The following is an 18,393-nucleotide window of genomic DNA, read 5'->3' as shown; positions in this document are numbered from 1 at the left end:
TTGGCGCTAATAAACCAGTTATTTGTGACAGTCTACATGAGAAGAAAGTGATCATTGGGTGAATAGCCAGGTTTTCAAAAGTTTACGGAATTGGAGGAGAGAGGAACTTTGCCTGATGTTTAGGGGTAGCGTGTTCCAGAGCTTAGGGGCGGCCACCAAAAAACGCCGGTCGCCCCAGGTGACAGTTTTAGTGCGAGGGATGACCAGTTGGTTGAGAGTCGCTGATCGTAAGACTCTATTAGGTTTGTGTTGTTGTAGCTGTTCTTTCAAAAAGTGAGGTCCTTGATTGTTAAGTGCCTTAAACACAATACAGAGGGACTTGAAGTGGATTCTTTTTCTCACGGTGAGCCAGTGGAAGTCCTTTATGTTGCTGGAAATGGATTCATATTTTGTTTTGCCAGAGAGCAGACGTGCTGCTGCATTTTGAATAGTCTGCAGTTTAGTGATTACTCTGGATTGAGCATTGAGGAAGAGACCATTACAATAGTCCAAAGAAGAAAGGACAAGAGAGGTGACCAATGTTTTGATGGCTAAGTCAGGAAGAAAAGGACGTATTTTCCTGATCATCTTCAGTTTCAGGTGTGCTGTGGACACCGTTTTGTTGGCATGATCCATGAAATTTAGGCCCTCGTCGAAGATGATACCAAGGTTCCTGACTTTAGCCGTTGGGGTGGGAGGGGTACCGAAGGTCTCTGGCCACCAGCTTGATGGCCAGGCTGGCGAAAGAGGTCCGAAAATGAGGACCTCGGTTTTTTCAGAATTTAATTTGAGGCAGTTGGTAGCCATCCATTCTCCTATATCTAGAAGTCCCTTCTTGAATTTTTCAGCCACTAGATCTCCGTCCCCCTTGATCGCCAACACTAGTTGGGTATCGTCGGCGTAAGAGGTTAGGCTCATCCCGTGTGCTTTGATGGTTTTAGCAAGGTCCGACACGTAGATATTAAAGAGTGTCGGACTCAGGGATGAGCCTTGAGGTACTCCACATGGAGAGGAGAGTTGGGTCGATTGGAAGGGTCCTAAGATAACAGCCTGCGTTCTTTTGGCAAGGAAGGACGCAATTAAGTCTTTGGCAGTGTGGCAGATGCCAAATCCCTCGACACGGTCGACCAAGATGGTGTGGTCGACCGTGTCGAAAGCTGCTGATAAGTCCAGCATTACTAGAATGGCTGTGCCCCCTTGGCCCCTGATTACCCTGATGTCATCAGCAGCCTTAATCAAGGCTGTCTCTGTCCCATGGTATTTCCTGAATCCAAATTGCGTGTTGTCCAGGAGATGATGTTCTTCAATGAATTCGGAAATCTGAGTATTCATAGTTTTTTCAATCACCTTCGCCATGAAAGGGAGGCTCGCGATGGGACGGTAGTTTTTTAGCTCGCTTTTATCTAGGGACGTTTTTTTTAACAGGGGTTCTAGTAAGGTGTTTTTAAGGGGGTCTGGGTAATTACCTGATAGGAGAATGGAATTGCAAACCTGAGTGAGTAGTGGTATGATAGAGTCCATTACCGGCAGGAGTACTGAAAGTGGGCAGGGGTCCAAGGGTGAACCTGATTTGATGGTGGACAGTGTAATTTTTATTTGGTCGGGGGTGACTGGTTGGAAGCTGGGGAACATGTTAACTGGGGGTAGAGTGGGGGGGTTTACTGTCCTCAAAGGTGAGTTAGCGGAAAAAGCCTGGTAAATATCATCCACTTTTGTGAAGAAAAAGGAAGCTAGAGAATCACATAAAAGTTGCGATGGGGGAGGAGTGAGGTCGGGGGAGTTGCCTGATAGTGCTTTGGTGATTTGAAACAATAATCTGCTAGAATTTTTGGCTTTCTGCATTTGGTCAGTGTAATAGTCTTTTTTGGCTTTAGCAATCATGGTTTTGTAGAGTGCCAGGGCTTCCTTATAGGCTGCTTTACTGGCTGTGTCATAATCTTTTCTCCATAGTCTTTCCTTATTACGATTGGTTTGCTTTTGTGCCCTTAATTTTTCATTATACCAGGGGGCAGTTGGTTTAGATCTGTTTCTGGATAGTTCTTTACACACAAAGGGAGTGGGGGAGTCTGACCACCCCAGAATGATTTGGGGGTACATTATATATACTTCAGTACACCAAGATTTCTGAGATTTCCTGTACGAGCTGGGGACCCATTAGGAAGCTGAGCGCCAGGTAGCAGACATGAAAAGGGGAAGGGGTAGTAAGTGCAATAAACTCAGTTTCATACAAGTTTAGGTAAAGGCTGTTGTCCAGTGGTTAATTTGTAAAAAAGCCAATTTCTCAAGTTAGCGCCACCGAAAACAGAGCCTAATACTAACCATGAAAGTGGGGGGAAGGTGTGGCGTAATGGCCAGAGCTGCAGACTTCAGAGCTGGGGAACCAGATTCGAGTCTCCGCATCGGCTCAACATCCTGTGGTTCTATGCAAATCATTTAATCTCTCTGTAAATGAATGTGTCCTTAACTGGTGCTCATGAAAAGTGCTGATGTTGATGATTACGTGCAGGTGCTGAGCACCGGAAACCACCAGCTCAAATTAAGCACTGCTGTTGTCGGTCATCCAGGAAGCAAACTGGGTCATTCAAGTCATGAAATTTGCAGACGTTACAATTAGAAGCCACTTGATTTCTAATCAGGATGTGTGTGCAATTTGGATATGCATGGAATGAAAAACTAAAGGATTTAATAAGGGAGGCTAAAGATGTTATCTACAAATTAAACAGCTTAAGGCTTCGGCCACCATTATGAGTTGAGTTATTTCACCCAGAAGTGAAATAACACAAGTAAAAATTACAAGTGTGTCAGGGTCCAGCCTTATCGGGTCCGAAACTTTTAAGAACCACTACCCCCCCATCTACAGTGCCACATACACTTTCCACCTGCTCAGAGAGGCAGAAAATGTATGCATTTTTACCAAAATGGTAAAAATTGCATTGTAAAATGCCTGGTAAATCTGGGTGGAAGCAGGTATTTCCAATATCGGGGAAAAAACTCGTAATGGCCTTACTGCAGTAGAGATACTGGCCAGTGAATTGATTTCCAGACATCTTGTATCTCCATTGCAAAGTCCGGTCAACTTGTAATGAGGGCTTTACTGGTGATACCTGAAGGACCTTCAGTGTAGAGTGAGTTGAAAGCAGCAGAAAGGCAGAAGGAAAATAATTTGGCTTCGGTTACAGATGAATGACCTGAGCTAGTCTAAGGCATGTGATCTCATGCCTGACAATAGGCTGTGGAAGGTCATTCGCGCCGAAGGCAACTTATGGACACTAAGACACGACACTGCTTTGTTCCAATGCCATCCTGATGTCTTCGACGGCTCCCACCAAGATGAGCTCTGTGCTATGCATGGGGCAGGTCCAAAAGTGGCAGTACCACCAGAATATTCCCAAAGGATTTAAGAATTAACCACTTTATTAATCACTTTGGCAATGACAGAGCGCAACGTTGCTCTTCCATTTGTAGGGGTGCATTATAATCATGGTTAATCCGCATCCACACATAATCTGTTGCCGTATTACCATTAGGGCATTAGAACGTAAATTGTAATAACGTGTAAGTGAAGTGCTAGAGATTTTCTTCATGCCATCAAAGAATTAACATAGTAAATGTGTGTATCAAGGTGAATCATATACGTGTGAAGTATAATCATGACAATTGAACTTTTCTTATTAAGGCTCATATAATATGCGTGTATAATTGACTCCTTTATGTTTGCCTTTTTAATGTGTGCACTGTTCTTATGTTAGCTGAATTGGGTAGGCCTAACTTTCTTTTCTCCCAAAATTGTTTATATGCCTTTGGAATATTTTTCTTTTCATGTTTCTGTTGCAGGTGCAAGAGTTTGTCCTCATTAGTTTGAATAACGTCTTTGTTTTAGGAGTTAGACAGGCATAGGGAGGAGAGGATGCCTTTGAACTAGCAGAGCTGATAATGTAGGAGGATTTCTTCCGTGTCTGGACGGGCCTGGGAACCAAGGTCAACAAACTAGAGCCTGGATGTATTGTTCCATCATGGAAAGTTACCTACAAGGCGGTACCCAGCTGGACAAGGCGGTCAAGTGATGTAATTGGGGGTGTGATTTTCGACTTTTGTATTGGGGTTAGGGACAGAGCCTAAAAAAATTCTGCCTGGAGAAGGGAGAACATCTTAGAACGAGCTCTGTTGCTTCATGCTACTTGACCCATTTAACGTGAGAGTGCTTCTTAGGAAGTCTTCACATGCTGACGCCTTTCTGGGAGCTTGCCTGGGAAATGCTAAGTAGGAATGCCATGGTAGAAGTAGTGTTGGGACAGAATAATACTCTTGCTTACAACCCAATAATGAAGAAGGTTCTTGATGTGGTTTCTATAATCATTTGCGTCCTGATTTTGGAATGAGATATTCTGTGCATGTTGCACCATCTAAATTTTATTCGTAGGTTTGGTTTTGTATTAGTGCCCATGTATCTTTACACTCTCGTCTTGAGGTGTTTATATGTTCAACTGTTCTTGGCTTTATAATAAATATACAAACATTTGGATTAGAAGTCTGTGTTCCTTTGGGGTCATGGGCAATGGTAAAGTATAATTGGCTAATGATTTTCTCCCCCATCCACACTTGAAAAGCAGGCAACAAGATCATCGTCAAGAGGTTCCTGAGTATACCTAGAACGTGGAACCCGGCTCCATCAGTAATGACAGGCAGGAGGGATAAAGGATAAAAGTTACTCAAAATATTGGGGTCAGATGAGAGCTTTTCAAGAGGGGATTCACCATTCTACTTTTAAACGCTGGAGGAATGGAAACGAAGGAAAGCAAAAAGTTAAGACTCCATCACCTGAATGGATGAAAAGTGAATCAGTATTTTTTTGCATACAATATAACATAGCAGTACCTGTTTTAATTTAGAAAGGAAAATCCCACCTGAAGAACTACCATAGAACTAATTACCAAATAAAATAGAACATGGATGCTGAGACATATGCCCTAAGAATCTCCCTGATGCTCTATCGACCAAAAAGCCTAATATGACCTTGTGATATGAAGTAGGAATTCTAGACTTGAATGTAGCTAACAGGATTTTATGGGTCATCTACGATTGAAGCTGAAGTTTTATATAGTTTTCATAATCCTTTTTATAGTGACAGATTATCAGCATGAGGCTTGAGCTGGTGCATTTTACAATGAGATCCTGTTGGCGGAATTAATGAACATTTATTGTTTATACAAATTTCTCTACAAACAAGATTACTGTGAGCGTGAGCCAGCTTAGTGGGTTTGACCTTGAGAAAGCCGTAAGGCTTTCAAATGTAGTGATTATTTGTGACTTTCTACAGACTCACACTGATTACCATCCCCTCACCACACACCCCCCCTCTCCCCACAGTGCAATTGCATCTGTTACTTAGGAATCAAAGGCTTAAGCAAATTGCCAGACATTTGTGAAGATCCATAGGAAGAAAAAGGTCACTTACAACCATTCCAGCTGATGGAGGTCCCGGAAGACACCTGCCTCCAGTGAAGTAATTTGATTGTGACTTAGAAATCTGTGGATCCAAAACAAAATGTAGCTTATTGTTTAGGGTTTTTGTTTTCATTTCATTAAGCCATTCAGACACTTTAGAGTGTACAATAAATATTTTATAGCAAATTGTAATGGACATCTGTGCAAATATACTATATTCACTAAGACTAATAAAAAAATAATTAGAGTACTAGTGTGTTTTATGGGGGAACATGCAATTGTGCAAAGCATGCTAATTCAAAATGAAGGCTCACCTTTTTAAAGCCGAATTTACATTTTTTGGTTCAAGATCGTTGATCTCATAACCTATCTGTTCAACAAAAATATGGACCACAGCATCTCCTTAATGTACCGCATTCTTTAGCATAAGATACTTTAACCTAAATTCCTACAGCTCATAGATAACAAAAAGTAGAAGAGATATTTTTTAACCCACCTCAAACATGCATGACCCTGGAGGTTCTTCCATGCAATGGCCCAGTGCTAGAGTTGTACATTTTGAGCATGATATCCATTTTCTACCTTCAAGTGATTGCAAGGAACATCAGTAACATTTGGTGTCTAGCCATGTGCAAAGTTTATATATGTTTAAATCTTTCCAATTTGAATTGATCTTACAATCTCTTCTATCTGTCCTCAATAATAGCTTTCAATCTTTGTATATTTATATTTGATAGGCTATCCTCAAGCAATTAGTTTGTAGAGTTTGAGGCAACTCAAAGATGGAATGTTGATGGTGTTTTGATGTTTCTATTTCTAGCAATTCCGTATCTCAGATTTGCATTGGATTGGTATTTCAATGCCTTCAAAAAGTAATATTTTCGCGCCAATTATGCTTTTGATTCCAGTGACTCTAAAATAGTTTTTATTCTAAATAGAAGTTGTGCCATATTATTTAGAATTTCAAAAACTAATCTCAAAATCACACTCTGAAATATGTACAATTTGTTCTGAAATTCTTCATTCCATATCTCTCTCTTAGGGACCATTTTCAAAACTATTTCAGCATCAAATAACTGTAAACATAGTTTGAGGACTTATGCTATACCCATCTGCTGGAAGAGCCTTTTTTAAGGGTCCCATGACATAACAGGGCAAAGAGCCTCCTGGTGACGATTTTTATTAAATCAGTCAAAAGCGCCAACTGCTATCAAATCAGCCTCTATCCCTTTTCACTGGAATTAATTTTCTAGTCCCAATTTTTTACACCAGCAAATTTGAGAAAAGTTCTAGATTTTCTCCATTTATAGCGTTTCCAAAATTTAATGGTTTAATGGGATAATGTTCAGTCTAATCAAATCCAGCCAAACTTTAAAATATAATGAGATTTTATTTCTGAGCATTCCATTAACAAAGCATTTCGATGCACAATAGCAAGCCTGTGTCAAGAGTTTCTTCTGAAGCTTACACTTTGCTGAACTCTTCTTTGCAACACGGACTCAAAGAGAAAGAACTAATATCTTTTCTCCAAATTAAACAGAACCATTTTGTTAGTACTAAATAAGGATATATGTGACATAAATTGTCAAAAAATCGAACATTTTTATTTGAAAGTGTCCGATAAGTAAACATCCCAACTTTTACAAGGAGGTTAAAAAACGCAAGCTTTGCATATACACATCTCTATTGTAAAACCCTACTGTAATTACTACTTCATGTCAATGATCCAACACACTTATAACCTAAAATATAAAACCTGCTCAGCTTTTTTTTTTATCTCTTACAATGAATGAAGAGAGCATAATAAAATCAATCTCAGGTACAGTTATAAATGTTGCTGTAATTTCCACAATACATTTTTGATCACTACACAATAAAGTATTATTAAGTTTAAACCCACCAGGATTTGTAGCAAAAAGATTGTTACTCACAGCGTCTTTAAGTCGAAAAGCCCAGCAAAGGAATGTTGGGATAAATGTCGAATCTTGTTGTCTTGCAAAAATCTGTAATAAATAAATAAATGGATTGAACTCTAGGTATAAGATCATATAGAAATGTTTATTTGAAAAGAAATTAACAAGTCCTTATGTATGTATTGAGTGATATACTTTTTATAAATTAACACCGTGGCAGGGTAACTTCTGCGCAGAGAGGTTATAAGAATTTGTGGACATTTTTCTACACCTCCTTGTTACCAATCTCCCTTCACACATACATGATACAAATCATTTACTGAACGTACTCAATGACGTGACCTGAGACCTCAGTATGACACTTGTTACCATGGATTTGGTTTCACTGTACACAAATATACTACACGGCCTGACTGCCTTGAGACATTTGTTTATATAAGGGACCAATAGAGCTCATGGAACATTCAGAGATGTTGATAACCATGTCCCAGATGATGTTTGAAAATAATGTCTTCTTATTTAATAAGGAGTGGTAGACAGTTATGCTGCACTGCAATGGGCTCCAGATTTGCACCGTCTTTTGCCACCCAATTTATGGGCTTATTCAAGGCGATGCGTATCTGGGGCTCCTTTGAATCTAGAAGGAAAATTGCATTTATTATTTTGGATGTTATATTGATGACTGTCTAATGACTTAAACTAATAGCTAGGTAGAACTCAATTATTTTTTTGATTTCATGAATGACAGTATATTCAATACAGCCAAGAAAAGATTGCGTTTTTGGATGTTGAGCTCTACATTAGTGGGTGAGAAGCTCAACAGCAGGATGTACAGAAACATGACATCCTGCAACTCTTTATTTCATGCCAGTAGCTCACATCCAAGATGTCAGGTTAACTCGAAAACTTTTTGGTAAAATGATTAGAGCGAGGCAAAAGTGTAGCAAGGATACCAAATTTTCACATAACATTATGAAGACCAGAGATTCCTAGCATGATAAAGCTGTGATTTACAGCTAGAATTTGGTCCCAGAGACTAAGAGTGATACTCTTAAGGATACTAGAAACAGACCCAGAAACAAAAAGACACTATTGAGACCAGTTAGGGGTTATCATCCTTATTTACATAAGGTGTATAACATACTCAGATGACTCTGGTGCTTACTACCCTTGGATCATACACTAAAATCCTATTTGGCAGATCACCTGAGTGTTACACACTGTAAGGGCAGGGCACTATGAAATATGGTTAGCTCCCGTTACCCTAAAACACAGCAGGTGAGTGAAACCTGGTTACGCACAATGAGTAAGGGCCTGCATAGATGTGGAAATTGTAATACGTGCAGACTGTTTCTGAATGGTATCACATAATTTGATAAACAAACAGAGAAAGTTCTCCCAGTTGATTTAAGGTCCAGAGGGGGGAGATAAAGACAAGCAAAACGTACAGAATACCTCATTAGGGACCTATATTACTTTGACATTGAATAAATCTAAATCATTTTTGTAACAGGATGCCAAAGAGAAAAGCAGAAACTTCAAACTATTATCAAAAACATGTATATTTTATTTTTCTTTTTTCTTTTCTTTTTTCAGATAAGTATATTTGAAAACATTTGTGCAGCTATACATAGCATTTCATCATGTATCATGGTCAACAGAAAATTCATGACTAATACTAGAATGCTTTTGAAAAAAATCTGTAAACTGCAAATACAAAGCTATAAAACATAAGATCAAATGTGCCCTCTAATAATATGTGATCCTAACATTCATACATACATACTCACATACCAAACATTTCTTTCCTAATAAAACATACCTAACAACATAAATACAAAGACTAAATATCACAAAACATAGACAATTAACAACCCCAAGGTGTACTTGATGGAATACAATAAGAACTTGAATGGAAAAGTTCTGCTAGATAACTCTTGGTTTAGATGGAAATAACCAGTTCGTATCCAAACAGTAATTGTTGGGCCGACGTATGTTTCGGTGAATGTCACCTTCCTCAGGGCCAAGGACAACGTGTATAGAGATATAGGTATAACATAGATACAAATTCTTTACTTATATTAATATTAATAAAAAGAGCGAGGGCATGGCACAATTTTCTGTAAATAAAGAGAAACGATTGTAAGTATAATCTTGTTTTATAATCATTTGTTATCAGACATTGTGACTCAGTGGCATCAACTATATATTTAAATTTACATCATTTTTAACGGCTATAACTTCTCATATAAGGCAACAGAACAAACTTATCAGTATTGAATCTAAATAGAGTGAAAAACTTCAGAAGAGGAAATAGTGATTTTCGAGATGCAGGACCGGTACCATAGATTAGTTCACCCAGTGTGCAGAAGACATTTTTGTGGGCGGTGTGCTGTATTATTAGACTGGGATTGATGAGGATTATACCTATATTGTAGGTAATCTGTAGTAGATTACACCTTAGAGCTGAATCTGGCTGTTGTTTTAGGCATAAAACTAAAAGAAAACATAAGGGATACCTGTGAATGGATGATATCATTGGAGCGAGGCTAAGGTCTGGGATGACATTTGAATCACGCAATATTACCTCAGTAGCACAGGGTTTTCCACCGCTGAGAATCCATTTAGATTTTTAAAAAACGGAAGGTCCGATAGATATGAAAAGCGGAGGGCCTCTGTGTGTCAAGCACTCTTACAGTCTAGGAAAAGGTGATAAATCTGATAAGTATGACAATTGTTAACAGTCAGAGGAGCGAAGATTATGAGATAAATGGTGGAAAGTACCTGTTCGCTTTTTACTTTGTAGTGTTCAAGTCACTAGGTGGTGTAGATCAGCCAGCCTCTGTATCTGTGACAAAATAACAGGGTGTAATGTGCCTGTCACTATATTGCTAATAAGCACTGGAAATGCGCATGTGTGCTTAAGCTCGGGTGGTATGACACTAAATGTACATTGCAAAGGATTTCTTCTCGATTTTGAGGCATTGATAGTTACGAGAAATTACATAATTAATGCCCAAAAACTAAAAATAACAGCAATGCCCTTATAGCTGTGAGCACCTAATCTACTAGCTAACAAAGAATAGAAGTTAAGTATATAACTCATAGAGGATTTGTCTCTGTTGTGCTTAAGATTTAAGCGCTACAGGTTATCTGACTGAAAGTGAGGCTGCGAAAAATTTACTGTTGTGCTTAAGATTAGGCGCTACAGGTTATATGGCTGAAAGTGAGGATGCGAGGAGTTAACATCCACTCAATGCGATACGCTAAGATGAAGAAAACGTAGCGAGGGTTTTGTCTTACCTGCTTTTTAGAGGACTGGCGCCGCGACCGGGGGTTCCTGGGACTAAGCCCAATGTATAAAATTTACGGGCATTGTGAAGATTTTGGATACACCCTTCAAAATAAATGAAAATTACGATCAGGAGGGTAGCTTTGATCAGGAGGGTAATTGTGAACATAAAAATAAGACTGAACATATGCCGCAGCATAGCGGAAGCTAAGTGTCAATCTAAGTCTAGGAAAGATACTTATAAAAAACACTTCTTACCACAGAGAAATATCTCTGTGCTGTGCTTTTATGTTTATTTTAACGCTACTGATAGTGCGATTTTAGGTAAAACTGCGAGAGATCCGCTCAATAAGTTCTATCAAAACTTGACAAACGCGGACGGAGATGTCGTCTTACCTGATTCTCAGTGGGCTGATACCGCGACTGGGGGTTCCTGGGACTGAGCCGAGTGTAAAAGATTTACGAATGTTGTGAGGGGTATAAGTACGGACTTAAGGATTACACTCAGGTGTGTGGCTATGGACATGGAAATGAGACTGAAAAGATACTTACACAGCGCAAGCTAGATATAGATGGCGGACTAAGGCTATGGCGGCCATGTTAGAGTGGGTTTGGATTCTAAATGGTAAATAAACTAGGATAAATAAAGAACTAGGATACATAAAGATTCGTGGAGGTTCACAGTTTCTTTTCTCTTTTTTATTTTATATGGTCTTACACATAGCACATTAGGTATAGACTGTATTTGGGTAATGAACTGACCACTTTTAGGTAGACAGGCACAGCAACATCATCATATTGTTACTATCCAGGAGATTTCTTCATTGTGCCCAAATCGGACTGTGTCCAAGTGGTAGATCCAAAATGTTTCACGTTTTTTGCGGAAATTCGATGAATCTTTACCTGGTGGTACATGGACATGTTGCAAGATCTGCCATCGCATGTCTTTCTCCGTATGACCATATTGTAGGAAATGAGGTACCATAGGGGCATTTGTCTTTTTTGTTCTGATTGCAGACTTGTGTTCAGAGAATCTGGTGCGGAATTCTCTGGATGTCTCGCCTATGTATCCTATATCACATGGGCAAGTTATAAGATATATGACATTTGTAGTTCTGCAGTTGGTCATCTCTTTTAAGTTTCCTTGTTTCTGGCCATATGTCCACTTCTCACCTGAGATTATCTGGTCGCATGCATGGCAGTTACCACATTTGTGGTTCCCTTTTGGGAGGGGGTTCCCATCAATGGATTTCTGTTTGTATTTGTCTTTGTAAGTAAACCAACCCTTGCATTTAGAAGAAACCAAAATCTCCGAGACAAGCTGGTTCACAGCAGGTGGAAAAACAAAGACAAAAACAAACAGAAATTTCCTACAATATGGTCATACAGAGAAAGACATGCGATGGCAGATCTTGGAACATGTCCATGTACCACCAGGTAAAGATTCATCGAATTTCCGCAAAAAACGTGAAACATTTTGGATCTACCACTTGGACACAGTCCGATTTGGGCACAATGAAGAAATCTCCTGGATAGTAACAATATGATGATGTTGCTGTGCCTGTCTACCTAAAAGTGGTCAGTTCATTACCCAAATACAGTCTATACCTAATGTGCTATGTGTAAGACCATATAAAATAAAAAAGAGAAAAGAAACTGTGAACCTCCACGAATCTTTATGTATCCTAGTTCTTTATTTATCCTAGTTTATTTACCATTTAGAATCCAAACCCACTCTAACATGGCCGCCATAGCCTTAGTCCGCCATCTATATCTAGCTTGCGCTGTGTAAGTATCTTTTCAGTCTCATTTCCATGTCCATAGCCACACACCTGAGTGTAATCCTTAAGTCCGTACTTATACCCCTCACAACATTCGTAAATCTTTTACACTCGGCTCAGTCCCAGGAACCCCCAGTCGCGGTATCAGCCCACTGAGAATCAGGTAAGACGACATCTCCGTCCGCGTTTGTCAAGTTTTGATAGAACTTATTGAGCGGATCTCTCGCAGTTTTACCTAAAATCGCACTATCAGTAGCGTTAAAATAAACATAAAAGCACAGCACAGAGATATTTCTCTGTGGTAAGAAGTGTTTTTTATAAGTATCTTTCCTAGACTTAGATTGACACTTAGCTTCCGCTATGCTGCGGCATATGTTCAGTCTTATTTTTATGTTCACAATTACCCTCCTGATCAAAGCTACCCTCCTGATCGTAATTTTCATTTATTTTGAAGGGTGTATCCAAAATCTTCACAATGCCCGTAAATTTTATACATTGGGCTTAGTCCCTCGCGGCGCCAGTCCTCTAAAAAGCAGGTAAGACAAAACCCTTGCTACGTTTTCTTCATCTTAGCGTATCGCATTGAGTGGATGTTAACTCCTCGCATCCTCACTTTCAGCCATATAACCTGTAGCGCCTAATCTTAAGCACAACAGTAAATTTTTCGCAGCCTCACTTTCAGTCAGATAACCTGTAGCGCTTAAATCTTAAGCACAACAGAGACAAATCCTCTATGAGTTATATACTTAACTTCTATTCTTTGTTAGCTAATAGATTAGGTGCTCACAGCTATAAGGGCATTGCTGTTATTTTTAGTTTTTGGGCATTAATTATGTAATTTCTCGTAACTATCAATGCCTCAAAATCGAGAAGAAATCCTTTGCAATGTACATTTAGTGTCATACCACCCGAGCTTAAGCACACATGCGCATTTCCAGTGCTTATTAGCAATATAGTGACAGGCACATTACACCCTGTTATTTTGTCACAGATACAGAGGCTGGCTGATCTACACCACCTAATGACTCGAACACTACAAAGTAAAAAGCGAACAGGTACTTTCCACCATTTATCTCATAATCTTCGCTCCTCTGACTGTTAACAATTGTCATACTTATCAGATTTATCACCTTTTCCTAGACTGTAAGAGTGCTTGACACACAGAGGCCCTCCGCTTTTCATATCTATCGGACCTTCCGTTTTTTTAAAATCTAAATGGATTCTCAGCAGTGGAAAACCCTGTGCTACTGAGGTAATATTGCGTGATTCAAATGTCATCCCAGACCTTAGCCTCGCTCCAATGATATCATCCATTCACAGATATCCCTTATGTTTTCTTTTAGTTTTATGCCTAAAACAACAGCCAGATTCAGCTCTAAGGTGCAATCTACTACAGATTACCTACAATATAGGTATAATCCTCATCAATCCCAGTCTAATAATACAGCACACCGCCCACAAAAATGTCTTCTGCACACTGGGTGAACTAATCTATGGTACCGGTCCTGCATCTCGAAAATCACTATTTCCTCTTCTGAAGTTTTTCACTCTATTTAGATTCAATACTGATAAGTTTGTTCTGTTGCCTTATATGAGCAGTTATAGCCGTTAAAAATGATGTAAATTTAAATATATAGTTGATGCCACTGAGTCACAATGTCTGATAACAAATGATTATAAAACAAGATTATACTTACAATCGTTTCTCTTTATTTACAGAAAATTGTGCCATGCCCTCGCTCTTTTTATTAATATTAATATAAGTAAAGAATTTGTATCTATGTTATACCTATATCTCTATACACGTTGTCCTTGGCCCTGAGGAAGGTGACATTCACCGAAACGTACGTCGGCCCAACAATTACTGTTTGGATACGAACTGGTAATTTCCATCTAAACCAAGAGTTATCTAGCAGAACTTTTCCATTCAAGTTCTTATTGTATTCCATCAAGTACACCTTGGGGTTGTTAATTGTCTATGTTTTGTGATATTTAGTCTTTGTATTTATGTTGTTAGGTATGTTTTATTAGGAAAGAAATGTTTGGTATGCGAGTATGTATGTATGAATGTTAGGATCACATATTATTAGAGGGCACATTTGATCTTATGTTTTATAGCATTGTATTTGCAGTTTACAGATTTTTTTCAAAAGCATTCTAGTAATAGTCATGAATTTTCTGTTGACCATGATACATGATGAAATGCTATGTATAGCTGCACAAATGTTTTCAAATATACTTATCTGAAAAAAAGAAAATGAAAAAAGAATAATAAAATATACATGTTTTTGATAATAGTTTGAAGTTTCTGCTTTTCTCTTTGGCATCCTGTTACAAAAATGATTTAGATTTATTCAATGTCAAAGTAATATAGGTCCCTAATGAGGTATTCTGTACTTTTTGGTTATCACATAATTTGATTACAATTCCCGTGAATGTTGCATTTGCACACATATTGACTGTATGAATAAATATGTTGTTTATGTTCTAATCTGTAATCGGCAAGATATATGTGTAAAGTACTATCATACCACTGAAAGGTTGTGTCACGGAACATTTCAGAGCATTGAAAAAACTAGATGAAAGCTTTCCTATTGCGACATCTACAACATATTGTGAGGCTTAAGATGTACATTGAATCTGTGCAAAATGATGTAAGGGGTGGAAACGGAGAAACAGGAAACTAAGGCTTAGACAGTAAGAAGCGCAGTGGATAATGAAATTGCATGCGGTTGAATAAGGTCTGAATATAGATCCTGAACTTCAATATTTCTTGGGTACATGATATACATGAAGGGTTTGGTGACACATTACCTTTATATGAATCTGAAAATATATCTATCTATATTTTCCCTTCCTTTTTTCCTTTCTATGAGCTTTGTCTCTGCTTCATGAAATGGTTATCTGGTTATCTATTTATACTATACCGCATAATTTTGTAGGTATTTATCACTCTATCTTCATGTCACACTGGTTAGAATAGCAGTTAGCACTGTATATGATAAACAAATGAGGGATTTGGTCCACGGGACGAGATATGATGTAATTATTATCTGGTAAACATTGTTATATAACCATATTTATCTATATTTTCAAATGCCTTGGACAGGTGGCAAAGATATGTGCCATCACAATAAATTATAAGATTAGGAATACTTACCAAACAGACAAATTATAGGTTTCCAAATTTACGAATGACGGAGTTATGTAGCCGCATTACACTGCTTTAAATACAACAGGCTGAAATATGGTTGCAACAATGACTGATTGTAAATGACAAGAATACTTGCCTCAGTTTGACCAAATATTGTATGGTTTAACTGAGAAATACATATTGTGTACTGTTTCAATTTGGGGCTTTTTTATGGACCTCATCATTTTTTTTTCATTAGCTTCTTACACCAACTCACCTTTATTATGATTGATGACAATGATGGATGATAAGGTTTTAAAAATTATACTGATACTAGAGCAGTGCTCATGTATTGAGGATGCCAGTGTATCGCTGATGCTTATTACTTCTTTGGTTCTAGATGGAGTCACCTTTCGTTTTAGATTTCTGTGACCTTGATTGCACCTATCATGCTCAGATGATGCCTGTGTGGTGCAATAATACTGTGAACAAGGTCGGTCAGAATGCTCGGTCTCTAGTATGTTTCTGTTTTGGACTCGAGATGTGGTAGATATCCTTTGCTCTACCTGGATGGCGACATAAAGATACTAAGTCCGTTCTTTAGGTCTTTGACCCAATACTAGTATATATCGAGATTACAATATGGCGTGGATGTAGCACACGGTTATTTTAAAGGGAGATAAAAATACTAGCATTTGACTATGAGGTGGGGATTGTGCTACATAATAGAAAAGCTCAAGCTTTCTTGAGCTCCTTCAACATGAGTGATTATATATTGGTGTTACTCCATTCAGGTTGCTAATTAATAGTCATGATCATGCTCAAGATGGATTTCATAATGGTGGCTGTGGAAGACTGCATCATTGCTGGTATTGAACATATGCTTTTCTCGTGTCCTGCACTCGCCCTCTTTTGGGAAAGAATAATTGAGGCTTTAAGGACGAAACAAATCATTTCCCCACCGCTCTCCGCTCATTTGATTCTTCTACATATACAGGACATTAATTGTTCGCAAAAAAATTAAATATCCATACTATATGCCTGTGCAAGACTGGTAGTAGCTAGGTCTTGGATCTCCTCTCAGCCTCCACATATCATGGAATGGTGGGCTTTGGTCATGGAAATCCACACAATGGAAATTGCATTAGCCAATCTAAGAGGATGTAGGTCATTGTGAAAAAGCGAAAAAATCTGGAGAACATTTATCTGATGTGAATAATGGAATTTTTTATACCAATTTGATTTATATATATATCTACTTAATAACCAATTGATTATTTTTATGCATTGTCTCCTCCTTTTTTATTTTTCCTTTATTCTTAATTTTTTTAATTATGTATATTTTTCGATTCATTTAAAGGCGGAATGTCTTTTCTTTTGCTATTTGTGATAGGTATTTGAAATGTTTGTCAATACATTTTTTTCTTCTTGCAACAACAATAAAAAAAGTTAAAAAAAAAAAAAAGGAAGACTGCATCATCACCATGTCTCAAGGAGTATATTAGACTTCTATTGATTCTGTCTCACCATTATCGTATTAGACAGCAGAGTTATCTCTTCCTGACAAGCATGCGACCCAGGGTCCATTGAGTTATTCCTTCCTATATCTGTCTGCCAATAGTGCCTTCCGAGGTTCCTATATTCTTTGCTCTTCTTCATGAGCAGCCTCTCCTTTCACTTCTTTTGATGTCTTGTCTCTGAGTTTTGGGTTGAGCTGTGCTTAATGAATCTATCAGCTGAACCTTTGATAACAGCAGTTTGGGTACATGCCACCACCAGACACCCCTCACCCTTACGACATTTTTTACCTACATGTTTATCCTCAAAATACAGGCTTGTTTCTCCTAATTCTACACTAGAGCCATGAGTGCAATAGATTCTGCCACTGCTGACCTCATGGAAGACTTAAACCTGTCACTGGAGGTTTATGTCAGAATACCAATTTACAAACATATTGCTCCATTGTAGACTAAATATCATTTAAAAACATATCACTGCAGTGTGAACTAAATATCATTAACTCCATAGTGGACTAAATATAATTTACAAACATATCACTCCATTGTGGACTAAATATCATTCACTCCTTTGTGGACTAAATAGCAAATTGCAAACATATCGCTCCATTGTCGACTAAATATCATTTAAAAACATATCACTGCAGTGTGAACTAAATATCATTAACTCCATTGTGTACTAAATATCATTCACTCCTTTGTGGACTCAATAGCATTTACAAACATATTGCTCAATTTTCTATTATTAATTTCAAAGAAGTAATACTTTCACAAACAATACTTAGCATAGTATATTTTTATCAGATGATATTTAGGCCATGATATTCTGGTACGAGATAGTCTCTTTCACGCCAACAAAACATAGAGTACACATTTTATGGGGTTAATAGTTTCTCCCTATGGAGGCTTGCCTCACGACTGAGAGCCCGCCAACCAATTGGAATTTGTGTTTGATAGCATCACAAAGTAACTCATAGTTGCACTATGCACAGCTTTGCCTTATTTTGCATCAAAGGGGGATTCCATGGGTAGTGGATGGGTGTTACCATTGACCACCCATGGGTTTTGACAGACACCCATATCTACAAACATGGGCAGAGAGGAATTTGTGCCAAAATGTAACACCTCATCATGGCAGACGTAACAAGGATAAATGTTTTAATTTCTCCTTGTTTTTCCATCTTGGCATGTGTGATGCATTTAACAGCACACATAAAAAGTGGGAAAAAGCCTTAAAGCATAGATTTGTATGGCGGGGCTCCTTCCAGTACAACTTCTAAGCTTCAGAGAACGCCTACACTCTTGCACTATGGCACAAGTGTGTGTGCATTGG

At 38.3% G+C, this 18,393-nt stretch overlaps 1 protein-coding gene across 1 annotated transcript in view; it reads right to left on the bottom strand.

Annotated features, from left to right (window-relative positions):
- LOC147659385 (relaxin receptor 1-like) overlaps window positions 1-18,393 on the bottom strand; it is a 219,062-nt gene that overhangs the window by 78,717 nt on the left and 121,952 nt on the right. The window contains exons 5-6 of the mRNA XM_086951781.1: window positions 7,356-7,427; window positions 5,435-5,506 (exon numbers count right to left, since the gene is read on the bottom strand). Coding sequence (XP_086807907.1) covers window positions 5,435-5,506; window positions 7,356-7,427 — 144 coding nt within the window. The remainder of the gene's footprint in view (window positions 1-5,434; window positions 5,507-7,355; window positions 7,428-18,393) is intronic.

This window comes from Lissotriton vulgaris, unplaced genomic scaffold, assembly GCF_964263255.1.
Source record: "Lissotriton vulgaris unplaced genomic scaffold, aLisVul1.2 SCAFFOLD_1635, whole genome shotgun sequence".
Taxonomy (NCBI): domain Eukaryota; kingdom Metazoa; phylum Chordata; class Amphibia; order Caudata; family Salamandridae; genus Lissotriton; species Lissotriton vulgaris.
The sequence above is the reverse complement of the archived record's forward strand: the minus strand, read 5'-3'. Positions and strand labels throughout refer to the sequence as shown.